We start from the raw sequence: 13,493 nt of genomic DNA on the forward strand, positions 1-13,493 counted from the left end.
ATAAATAGATGACACTGACTCAAGAAATCTACTGTGGTGAAATAGATTTTCACCAAAAAAGGATCTGTACCAGGGGGGCTCTAGGCTGGCCAGGTGCAGAGATGACTCCAGGGCAAACGGCAGGCATCTGAGGAACAGTGAGTATGGGTCTAAAGAAAGATTCTTTCACAAGGGGTCTTCCCAAGAACTGCTGCATCTAAAACAGAAAAGGTTACAAAAACAAAAACCCTATACATTTATATTTATATACGCAATGATCTAAACTCAGAGAACAATGTTTGGGGGGAAAAAGCAATTTGAAATCTAGATACAAAGCACCAGCATTACACGTGGTGTTTTCATAAGAGTTAATTGTATGAATCCTTGGAAAAGCAAAGGGTAGTCAAATATACTAAAGAACAGAGACGAGAAGTGGGTTCTAGTCTTACCTTCTTTCTACCTAGTTAGGTAACTACGTCATTTACATTAATATATTCCTTAATCAGGGTAGTTGGGTATGATAAAGTTCTAAACCTAGCATAAGAATGTTCATAATGTAGTACTTCTATAAAAACTGAACTGACCAAAAACATAAGAGGCAATACTGCATTCTAAAGACCCCGGTGTATACCATATTATGCTTTTAGTTTTGGATTCTGCTTTTGAAACTGTGTAACTACACACAATTCATATACTTAAGTTCTCTGATACACTCAACTATTTACAGAAATAACATTTTCAAAGTTCAACTACAAGCAGAAATGCTGTTGAAAACTGATATGCCACTAAATATCTCACACATATTTCCAGATCTGTTCTGATAATAAAAATTATGACCTAAGGGTTCTCTCCTAAACGTTTTTTTGGAAAGCTGTGTGAATTATACTGAGTTAAGGTACTATGTTTCCCAGAAGATAATATAAATAATGCGACAGAGAGCTATCTAGTTGAGACCCACTGATTCCCGACAATAAACAGGGAAGGGGCATCAATTGAAGCTGTGAAAGGTAGAATAAAAGATAAAAGTTAAGGAAAAGAATGTCAAAAGTAGAAGTGGAGGGATGAAGTCTAGCCAGCTAGGGTACTATGCCAAGATGTTTTAGTCATCAGGGTAACCTGAGAGCATGGGAATTCTGTACATTCATCAGTTTTCTCCTACACTGCAGCTGGGATTGACAGGATGAATGAAAATACATTACCTCTTTAGATACTAAATGCCTCTCTAAAATCCAGTGATAATACAACTATATACTGGCCTCAGCTAAGCCAGCCAACTAGTTATATTATCTGGAGATAATATAGCAAGAATGGACATAATTACAAACAGTATGTACAACATGTGCCTATTCTATTTTGAACACACTTCAAATATACTGAATATTCACTATTATATAGCCTTTAACAGTTCATGAAGATAAAGATTGCCATTTTTCAAAATGTCATATTTCTTACCAGTATCTCAGGACTAGGTGGTGGTGGTGGTAGTTGGATTGGAGGCAGGGTACTCAAGGCAAACCCTTGCTTCACCTTGTTAATTTGTTCATTGTACTGTGTCTAGTAGAAGAAGAGAAACAATATTTTAGAGCAAAATCAACTTCAAAGAAATAGCATATGGGAACACTTGATGTAGTTTTGAGTAATAAATCATGTAATATTATTCTCAACCTATTATGTCAGGAATAACATAAAAACAGTTTTTGACATAAAAATAATTCTGTAACACTATCCTCAAATGTAAAAAGTTGTATTTTTAGAAGTATCTGTCGGTTGGCAAGATACATAGAGACATAATTCCTGTGATAATTCCTCAGTATTTCCATAATTTTCAGCCCCTAAATGAGAACCAATTATATAAAGGGAAAAGCATCTAAAGATTCAAGAAACTATGAGTAATACAGGCTAATAAATATGGGGGAAAAGTATCTTTGACAAAGAGTTGAGCTACTTGTAAATGTTCACTGGAGGGGAAATTTTAGGGAATACTCACTAAACACATTTTGTTTATTTGAAAGTTATACTTCTAGCTTTGTCTAGTATCAAATATACTTTTGTTTTATTCTATTGGATTTTGCCAAAAGTATGACTCTAATCCCTGAAACTCAACAAAATGCTTTCAACATCTGTTGGCACTGTCCTCATCTTACTTTACAGTATTTTTTGTTTGTTTGTTTTTAAAGATTTTAGTTATTCGTGAGAGACACAGACAGAGGCAGAGAGACAGGCAGAGGGAGAAGCAGGTTCCATGCAGGAAGCCCGACGTAGGACCTGATCCCAGGTCTCCAGGATCAGGCCCTGGGCTGAAGGCAGGCGCCAAACCGCTGAGCCACCCAGGGATCCCTACAGTATTGTTTTGTAAAACCCACAGAGGCTGAAAAAGAAATGCTTACACAAAACATTTAGATACTTCACACAGAAGACATGTACTTGAAAGAAAAGGATGGAGAAAAAGAGGCAGCTCTTTTGAGGTCAGAACTGAATAAACCAAACATAAATGCTGAGCATCACTAAGAATTGAATAAGAAAGAGTCTGGGAGAGAAACAGTCAAGACCACCAAAGGAAAAGCTAGACAGAAGGTAATACTTTGAGGCTGTGGTCACAATTAAATATCATTGTTTTGCTAGCAGTGTTGTGAAATCACAAAACAATGACATTATATATTTACTTTCTTTTGAAAAATTTTATTATTTACTTGAGATTTGAGAGAGACCGTGCGAGAGCAAGTGCACATAAGAGGGAAAAAAAGGAGAGGGAGCAGGAAAAGCAGGCTCCCCACTGAGCAGGGAGCCTAATGTGGGGTTCAATCTCAGTACCTTGGCTGGGATCCTGACCTGAGCTGAAGGGAGATGCTTAACTAACTGAGCCACTTAGGCACCCCTATTATATTTACTCGAAGATATAATACAAAAATATCCTAAAGCCAAATGAAGAAATTAATATTCTGTGGGTTACCTCCTTAGATTACCTTAAGCATAGTCCTAATTCTATTAAACCAATAATGAATAATTATTTTGTATTATGAAATCATTATATAAAAATTTAAGATTGAAAACTAATACAGGTCTGCTTGATCTTGCTTTAAATTTTATAAACACATAATTATTCAGACCAAGTTAAAACATTTATTTTTGACTGGAGCAGCATCAACTTTGGAATTTTAGGAAAACTAGATGTGAAACACAATTTTTGAGTTTATCATTTCAGGTCCTGTATGAAGGACCTGAAAGGCCTGAAAAGGTCACATGCATAAAGTAATCGATCTGAACCTTAAAAAGGCATAAACTTTAGTTAACTGAAAAAAAAAAAGTTCTTTAAAGTTCTTCAGTAATTATTTTTAGTATTAGATGTTTCTTTAAGTATATACCATCTATAACATTCAATCAATTTACTACAGAGATACTTCACCACTTACCCTGAGGAATGCAATCTTGTTTCTAACATCTGTTACAATGGCATTCCAACTCTCTACTGCAGCCTTTAATTGGAGTGATTCCAGATTGCTAGTGTAGGAAAGGAGACACAAGAGAAAGTTCTTTCTTTTTATATACCACATAGGTCTTCAAAAATTTCTATTATATTCTTTAGCATATATTAAACAACAACAAAATTACCTCCATCACCAACAATTACCTCTAACGGGCACAAAGTTGTATGGAACGATATAAAAATAAAACAAAGACTGGGAATACATAAGATTTCTTTTTTCAAGAGCAAATATTACTTCTGCTTCCAGAATATCAAGTGTTCTTCTATCTTGGCTATATATATAAACATATATATATGTTTTAGAACATACAAAACCTATACACAGGAATCCCTTCACTGAAGTAAGGAGACAGAAACTGCCCTCGCCATCCAATGCAGAAGCATTCTCAAAGATGCTGACCCCTCTTAGAAGCAGGTTTTGGACTATCTTCACTGTAACCCTGACCTCACAGTGCCATGGTTGGTCTATCCACTCTTCTGCAAATTAGAAAGGATAGTCCTTATGGGAGGGCAAATCAGAAAGAAGTACCTCTTCTGTGAGGATTAATTAGATTATTGCCTCTATGCAGTGCCTAAATTGCACAAACACAGCAGCTCTGCCAAACATGCCCACCAAATGACTTAAGTAGGAACAGCTTTGAGGTGTTTAAGGTCTGCCATCTCTAGAAGAGAGATTTCATGAGGCCTTTCAAAAGGCTCTGTTATAACATCCCCACCTCAGTATCACCCAGCACATCAGCTTTAAGAGAACAGAACAAGTTATCACTGAGAACATCTTACACAAAGAGGCTTGATAATATTTTAGAGTGCCCCTTCTAGAGCAAGCAAAGATAGACTGATCACCTACAACAGTGCTTCCTGGACCTGAATGCAGATCAATATATCCTGGGAATCTTGCTAAACATCAGAGATTCTGATTCTTCAGAACTGAAGAATAATGATGATCATTAAAATGATAATCATTAAAAATAATGATGTCTTGGTCCCAGGAATGCTAATTAATTTAGTATGAAGGTATACTCCAAATTAAATTATAAATTTAAGGATAATCTCATGCAACTTGCCCGATATTTGAAAACCATTTATTATAGCATAGCAAGAAATTGCCTTTAACATACGATTTTAGGTGTTAACACTGATTTTTCCTTCAATGTACTCCAAAGGTGTTTAAAATCAAGCATTAGAAATCAATTAGAAGAAGTTTTTCCACTTAGAATCCAACTTGTTTGGTAAGTATCTGGTCTTCATGCAGGTTTCTGAGACTTTTTATCTACCTCACTACAGAGAAAGGGAAAAAGGTGTCTGCAGCTATTACTGTACCCAGTAGACTTCAGTGCTTCAGCAGAAGCAACCAGGTAAAAGCATCAAAGTGACTAAATGACTTTTGAGGTTTAAAAAAAATAAAGGTTTGTTCACTTCAAAGACTGACATCACACATGTAAAACACAGATTCTATTCAGCCTTAAAGCCACTCGTGAATATCTCTGAGATAAAGACTCATTAAGGAAGAGGGAAATGTTACCTTGCTGCCATGTGAGTCACCCTGGCAAGCTGACTGAGGCATTCCTTTTCAGTCTGCTCTAGATGAAGCAAACCAAAATCTCTACGACACTGTAAGAAATACACCTACGGATTTTTGAGAGAAAGACAAAGAAGTTGAAAGTGTCTTTGTAAATGAACACATTCTTTTTTCAACCATTTCAAGTAAAGTTGAAGCATTTTTCAATCTCTTCCACCACATGAGTTTCTTGACCGCCCATCATACATTATAAAAACTCTGATTAAATCTGCAGTTCTAACTTTTTGACTCAATGGTTACTGGGTTAGTAAACATTCCAGAACATTAGTTTTCAAACTTGAACATACCTTGGTATCACCTCAGAAAGTTTAAAAAATGCCCTAGTCAGAGACTCTAATTTTATTGATACCAAGGGCAACCTGATTAGTGGGATTTTTAAAAGTTCTCGAGTAACTCAAATTCGGCTAAGTTTAAGAACACTCAAAAGAAGTCCCACTATTCGCTTTTTTTTGTTTAATTGATGAAGGGTTAAGAAAATAATCAGACCACACAGGAGGACCATGCACTTCTCCTGTGGGCTTTGGGAGGTAATCTAAGAAAAACTAATGGAGGTCCAAGCAGCTATCCTGCAGGTTTGAGTCTGTCTACCCATACCCTTCTGCACCATTACTGCTGCATTGCTCACTTGGCCTGTTTTTTCTCACTAATCATTCAATATTCCCTGAAAATAGGTTATATTCTAGGGCAGCATTAAGTGTTAATAAAATAGCAGAGTAGAAATAAACTTTCTGACTAAAAGCAGTGAGAAATAAAATACACGAATTTGAGCTCTTAATGTGATCTGAGGGTTTTGTTTTGTTTTTCGGTTATAGCTAGAATTTTACTAATCTTCAGGGATTTTTGGTTCAGGTATCATTCCTTGATTGTTGACCTCCAGATTTCCAAGCCTTCTGCTAAAGAATATAGCTTTGGCATGACAGATATGGGAAGGTTTATAATCTTCTTAATGTTAGTGAGCTTCCTAAAAATTTGAATCTCCTTGTATATCAAAAGTTTAGTTATCTATAAATAAAAATTACATACATATAATCATATCTTTTGGAAGAGACCCTAGCTGTGGTGTTCTAGGTCTTAGAAGAAACTGAGTGACATTCTGGGGGCCTAGAAGGTAAGCTGGTTTTTGAAATTAGAGTGTATGATGCGTATGTGGTTTTGGGAAGATCTATGTAGAAAGTAATAAAGAAAGATATTATCTCCAGAAGCAGTAAAATGTTATTCTTAGAAATTTGGCTTAGTAACCTGGCTTCATGAGGATTTTCCCAAAACGTATATATTTGCTACACATACTGAAGCAGACCAATTTCCTCAAGTCATTGGGGGAAAAACAACATAAAGTTATCAACATTGAAGTAATCATGTACAAAATTCCAATGAGTCAAAAAAGCTTAAGAGTTGAAGCTATGTTCTTCTGGCTAGTCCTAAGATGAATTATTTCTGTTCACTTATAACAGTCTTTTTTTCAAATCTTTAGTATACAAGCAAAACTTCCCTCCCCACCCCATCTCTCTCTCTTTTTTTTTTTACCTCAGCTGTTAAAGCTCTGCTAGTTTCTGCATTCAGTTTGTTTAAGTATGTTTTAATTGTGCTTTCCAGATTATGCTTCTCCATTTCCCACTGAGATCTGAAATATATGATCATTAAAGAGTCAACAACATTGCAGCAAAGACAGACTTTTCACCTTATTCAGGAGGGAGAAGGACTGAAGCTATTCACTGAGTAAGAAATGATTTCTTGTAAAAGTTTACAGTATATAAAAGCAAGAGAAGACATTACTTAGCCCTTACTGTTTTCCTTTACTACCAAGAGCATAGAAGTTTTAAAATTTTCAACATAGGGACTAGGATTTAAAACTTGACTCTGAAATAAAGTTGTCTGAGGATGAATCTGAGTTCTGAAATCTAATTAATGTGAAACTTTGGGCAAGTTACTTCTCTGTATTTCAGTTTCTTTACATGTGAAAATAAAGAACACTATATTATTGACCTCAAAGGACTGTTGGTGAAAACTCATTCAGAAAATATACATAAAAGCATTTTGGGTTTAGTGCATATTAAGTACTAAATAAATGCTAGCTATTATCATTAAATTTCACATAAAATTTCTACCAGCCTTTCTATATCCCTAAGCTAGCAACTACAAAGGTTTTTATCATCCCTGCCCTTGTGGCATTAAAGCTAAACTGCTACATTAAAATATTGCACTGGTTATCTCAGGATCTCAGCTCACATTCAACACCTTAGTATGAAAACAAATTCTACAAATTGAAAGGGAGAGAAGGAGATAAGATTATTATTTATGAAGAACATTATAGAGAAAGACTACCTATGAGATTTCTCTTTTTCCTATCTCATTTCAGCTTCCTACATCCGAGCCTCAAACTTCAGGGCATACAAACTAAATTATGTCTTTAAAGGAAACAATTAATTGGAAATATAATATTGTAATAAGGACTTTTGTAAAGGCTATCCTCAATGTTTTATTAGAAACACTCAGATGCCTGCTTACTTGACAGACATTGATGAGAAGTTTGATAAGACAATATACTGTTAATACCACTATGGCCAGAGTGTTTTGAGGGAAAAAAATATCCAAGGATATATATTAATTCAACCAAGAGGAATTATTATGCATTGAATATTGTGCAAAAATGCTTATAAGAACAAGAGAAAATTTTGACTCCATCAAAATTAAAAACTTTCGTGCTTTCAAGAACATCATCAAGAAAGTAAAAAGACAACCCACAGAATGGGAGAAACTATTTGCAAATCGTGTATATGATAAAGGGCTTGTATTCAGAACATGCACTGAACTCAAAACTCAACAAAAAACAAAGAACTTAAACCACTACTTTACATCCTCACAAATATTTGTTGGATTATCTGCCTTTATTTTACCAATTGTAGTGGATGTGGAGAAACCAGAATCCACATCCATTGTTGGTGGGAGTGTAAAATGGTTAGTCAGTCAGAAAAGTTTTGGTAGTTCCTCAAAAAGTTAAAAAGAGTTTACTGAATGTCTCAGCAATTCTACTTTCAGGTATATCCCCAAGAGAATTGAAACTTTATGTTCATACAAAAATTTGCTGACAAATGTTCATAATAGCATTATTCATAATATTGGAAAAATGGAAACAAATGCCCATCAATTGATGAAAAGGTAAACACGTTATGGTATATCTACACAATAGACTGTTATTTACTCATAAAAAGAAATGCATACTGATACATGCTACAATATAGATGTACAAAATAGTAAGCATAAGAAGTTAATCACAAGAGGCTATTATATGATTACATTTATATGAAATATCCAGAATAAGGAAAATAATAGATTAATGACTGCCAGAAGCTAGGGGAGGGGAGAATGAGGAATAACTTCTAATTGATCCAGGATTTCTTTAGGGCGATAAAAATGTTCTGGAATCAGACAGAGGTGATGGTTCATTCAAAGCTAATGAATTGTAGAATTTAACACAATGAATTTTATGCTATAGGAATTAGATCTCAAAAACAGTTGTTATAAAATTACCTACAGGCAAAAATATGTGATCAGAATAAAATTCAATTTCATAAATCAGTCACGATTAGCAGTATCAATTAGGGCAAAGAGATAAGAACACATAAGCTCTGGTGCCTGGCTAGTTTGTCATGGGACCATAACTTTGCTAATTTAATCTCAGCAGTTTTCTAGGGCCAGAGCTAAGGTGAACATACCTCCCAATTTGCCTAGGACACTTCCAATTTGTAACTGTTGTCCCAGTCTCAATTTCATGCTCAAAAATGGCCCAGACTGGATAATAAATTATATGGCTATCCTGGAACATGCTGAGTGGAATACCTAGCATTTTAGAGATATACATTCAACCAAAGCAAGACTTAAGTTTGTACCTTTTCATAGATAGTTGGTCTTTAAGATTCTTGATTTCATTATCTTTAGCATGGCTCTGACGCTGTAATCTGAGAAAAGATGAAAGTGTTATATATTAGAAATTATTTGTCATAATACAGTCAGAACAGCTCTACTTGTAGCTGAGGAGAGACTATGTATGACCATTTGGGACCACAAATATTGAGCCTGAAACTAATAAGACTTCTACAACTAATCCTTCTGAAATTTATTTATTTATTTTTTCCTGATGTCTGATTCACAGACTTCCCAAAGAAAGTAAGTACTAAGTTCTAACCCCATCAATCCGAAGCCAAAAAGAACTTGTATCTCCAGTCTGAAGACTCAGAAAAATATTTTTAGCAATTTGTACTTTACCCACAAGAAAACACAGATGGTATGTTCTGATTTTCTAGGCCTGTGGAAGGATTGAGAACTTTAACTTTCTTACAAAGTTATTATGTCAAGTCATATAAACTATTGACTTGGGTTAAGGTCTGAAAGAATCAGATATTACATACAGTAGTAACAAAGCTGTGTGCAAATAATTTTAATTAAAACAGTAAATTTTAACTAGGGAGTCACTGACATGACCTAATCATGGGAAGATTGGGTAAAAAATTTATATAAAATTGGCTTAAAATTAATATGCAAGAACCTACCAAGAGAAGTACAAAGTAATACTTTTTGGCTGATATATGTTCACAAACCATTTCTGATATTCCTTCCTTGTCCTGCTATGTATCTCCTCACAACTAAATTTTTATACTGACCCATTAATTTGCTATAATATGAAGAAATTTACAGCAAAAGCACATTTCTCTTTAAGTTCTGCTATGTTCAGAACCTTGGGATACACAGGAATTTGGGTTAATATAAATTACTAGAATGACAGCATTAAAACAAGGACTTTAAATGTTGGCTGGACTGCTTCCTAGTAGATTTCAGAGATTAAATTACCCACTCACCTTTACTCCAAGCTTCTTAGAAGCTATAGAGTCTTACAATCAATGTGCTATAAAAGTGAAAATGCAATGAAGAGAAACCAGGTCTGTTTCTGCACAAAAGAGATCATGTTCCCAAGTAAAGAAGAAGGAAAACAAGCTTTATTACTATGGTATGCAGGAGTATGCAGAGAGCTGGAAAAAGAGGTAGTAGGAGTTTTTAAACTGACATTCTCCTTCCCTTTGTGTGCTTCCATTACTCTAATATTTTACCGAGCTCTAGTTTAGAGTGGGCAGTAAACAGCTGATAGTGGTGGTGGGGAGTTCAGAAGACCTGGGCTTTTAAATAATAAAGGATAATATAGGTATATTTCCTATCATCCAGCTTGGATAGGAAATAACTGTTCAGGCACTCATAACTTCTTAGTCCTATTCTTCTCATGAATAACATAAGGGTAAGATTAGACATTCTTTTCCGCAAGATCTAAAGTTCTGAAGCTTACTCTGGTTGGCTATCAAGCTTATTATATGGGTTTTACTGACAGTAATTACTTTAAATTTAGTAAGTGCTTACTGTGGTTTGTTCAAAATATGTTGCTATTATATAAATCTTCTTGGTTAATTTTGCAATTATCATTCACAAACACTGTAGGACTGACATTGAATTACACCAAAGAAAAAAGATTCTTTTGCTTCCTGATAAACACCACATTCTAAAGTAAAAGAAATCCACATTTTACAATTTAAAAATATTTTCATTTTTATCATATACTCTTGGAACATGTTTAAGTGAATTGAACAAAAGCTTAAAAGCTATATGAGAACACACACTATGCTCACTCGTTTCCTCTTAGCCTACATGCCCTGTGTTTTCTCTAATCTCATCCTACAGAGCTAAGGTTCAATATTGTCTCCAATGAAGTTTCCTTACCACAAAAACCACAATACTCTTTTTTGCCCTATAAAATCCCTATTAAGTAAGGCTCCATTTGACAGTTATTTATAGGTACAGTTGGCCTTGAACAATGTAGGGGTTAGGGATACTGATACCTACCCCTAGCAAATGCAGTTGAAAATGTGTATATAACTTTTGACTCCCCAAAAGCTTAGCTACTAATAGCTTACTGTGGACCACCAGAACCTTACTGGTAACATGTTTTATATGTTATATGTATTATATACTATACTCTTACAATGAAGTGAGAGAAAAAAATATTACTAAGATGATCATAAAGAAGAGGAAAATACATTTATAGTACCGTACTATATAAAAAAAAAAAATCTGGGATCCCTGGGTGGCGCAGCAGTTTGGCACCTGCCTTTGGCCCAGGGCGCGATCCTGGAGACCCGGGATCGAATCCCACATCGGGCTCCCGGCGCATGGAGCCTGCTTCTCCCTCTGCCTGTGTCTCTGCCTCTCTCTCTCTCTCTGGGACTATCATAAATAAATAAAAATTAAAAATTAAAAAAAAAATCTGCCTATTAGCAGACCCACATAGTTCAAACCCATGTTGAAGGGTTAACTGTACTTAAAAAAAAATGTTAAACTTTCTGGGATAAATACATATTCATGTGCAGGTGTAAGAAATAATACAGAGGGATCCCATGTACCCTTTACTCATGTTTCCCCAATGCAAATGTCCTACAGAACTATAATATAATAACCAGGATGTTGATAGGGATATAGTCAAGCCACTGAACAGTTTTATCACAATACCTCATTTTGTTCTCATTCCCATTTCTTCTTCCTAACCTTGGATCACTAATCTGTTTTCCATTTTTAGTATGTCATTTAATAGTTTTTAAAATGTTATTTCAAGAATGTTATAGGAATAAAATCATATGGTATATAAGCTTTGGGGACCGGCTTTTTTCACTCAGCGTAATTCTGTCTACAGGGTCTGTAGTATCATCACTGTTTCATTCTTGATGGTGGTATATAGGTCTCCCTTTTTCTTTCTTTTTGTTTTGACAGAGGTGTATCACTTTTATTGATATTTTCAAAGAAACAGCTCTTTGCTTCATAGATTTTATTTTCTGTTTGCAATTTCATTACTTCTAATCTTTATTAATTCCATCTGTTGTTTTAGGTTATTTTGATTTCCTTTCTCTGGATTCTTGAAGAGGGAGCTTATATTAGATGGAGTCCTTTCCTCTTTTCAAATGTGTATATTTAATGCTATAAATCTTCAAAGAAATGCTTTAGCTATGTCTACAGCAAATTTTCATATACTGTATTTTAATGTTAATTTAGTTCAACATATTTTTATTTCCTTTCAAATCTCTTTTTTGACCCACGTATTGATTAGAAGTGTGCTGTGTAGTTTCTAAGTGTTTAGAGATTTTCCTGTTATCTCTCTGGTATTGACTTCTTGTTACACTACATTTTGATCTGAGAGCATACTTTGCATGACTTCAATCTTTTAAACTTGTTGAGGTTTGTTTTATGGGCTAGGAGGTTTTTTTGGTTGTTTTTTTTTTTTTTTTTTTTACTGGAAATAGGGAAGTTTTATTTTTTAACGATGGATTTAAATACTTATTTGTGGACACAAACACATTCTCTAAATTCTTTTGGCTTTTTCTTTCAGGATATGTCCTAGTATGGTACATTTCCTATGGTCACTTTGAAAGCATATGTATCCTGCTCTTGTCTGGTGAAGTGTCGGATAAATATTGATTAAATCCTGTTGGTTGATGGGGTTGTAGAAGTTCTCTATCTTTACTGATTTTCTATCTAGTAGTCCTACAAATTCCTGAGAATAGGGTGCTGAAATCTAGGACATTATAGCTGTAGGCTTTTCTATTTCTCCTTACAATTCTATCAAGTTTTGCTTCATATATTTTGAGGCTTTGTTGTTGGATACATACACTTTTAAGTTGTTATGTCTTCCTGGTGGATTGTTCCTTTCATTATGTAATGTCCCTCTTCATTTTCAGTAGTTTCTTTGCTCTGAAGTCCATTTTATCTGATACTAGAGTAGCCATTCCTGTTTTTTAAATTTATCTCTTTTTAAGATTTATTTATTCATGAGAGACACAGAGAAGCAGAGACATAGGCAGGGGGAGAAGCAGGCTCCATGCAGGGAGCCCGATGTGGGACTCGATCCTGCGACCCCAGGGTCAGGCCCTGGGCCGAAGGCAGCGCTAAATCGCTGAACCACCTGGGTTGCCGGCCCTTCCTGTTTTTTGATTAATGATTACATTGTATATATTTTGCCATTCTTTTATTTTTAACCTATGTTGATAAAACTGAAATTTCTTAGAAACAACATATTGTTGGATTACAGCTTTTTATTTTTAAAATCCCCTGTGCCAGTGTCTTTTAATTGATGTATTTAAATCATTTACATGTAAGGTAATTATTGATGTTTGAGCTTAAGTCTATCATTTTTTGTTTCTTGTTTATCTTTTCTTACCTTTTTGTGGGTTATTTAAAAGTTTTTGGATTCACCTTGAATCCATATCTCTCTCTGTAGCTTTTAGTAGTTGCACTTGGTATTGCAAAATGCATATGTAGTCTACTGATAGTGAGATTTTCCCTAGTTTCATATAGGTCTCTTTACCTGCTACACTTTTAAATTACAATTGTTGTAAGTATTTCCTCTACAAGTTGAACTCCACA

At 34.7% G+C, this 13,493-nt stretch overlaps 1 protein-coding gene across 12 annotated transcripts in view; it reads right to left on the reverse strand.

Annotated features, from left to right (window-relative positions):
- The window catches only part of DZIP3 (DAZ interacting zinc finger protein 3), an 85,968-nt gene that overhangs the window by 7,928 nt on the left and 64,547 nt on the right, over positions 1-13,493 (reverse strand). For all 12 annotated transcript variants that reach the window (XM_055316420.1, XM_055316418.1, XM_055316415.1 and 9 more), the window contains 6 exons: positions 8,930-8,998; positions 6,567-6,663; positions 4,986-5,089; positions 3,390-3,477; positions 1,432-1,533; positions 71-196 (listed from right to left, as the gene is read on the reverse strand). In XM_055316420.1, coding sequence (XP_055172395.1) covers positions 71-196; positions 1,432-1,533; positions 3,390-3,477; positions 4,986-5,089; positions 6,567-6,663; positions 8,930-8,998 — 586 coding nt within the window. The remainder of the gene's footprint in view (positions 1-70; positions 197-1,431; positions 1,534-3,389; positions 3,478-4,985; positions 5,090-6,566; positions 6,664-8,929; positions 8,999-13,493) is intronic.

The sequence above is a fragment of the Nyctereutes procyonoides genome, unplaced genomic scaffold, assembly GCF_905146905.1.
Source record: "Nyctereutes procyonoides isolate TBG_1078 unplaced genomic scaffold, NYPRO_anot_genome, whole genome shotgun sequence".
Taxonomy (NCBI): Eukaryota; Metazoa; Chordata; class Mammalia; order Carnivora; family Canidae; genus Nyctereutes; species Nyctereutes procyonoides.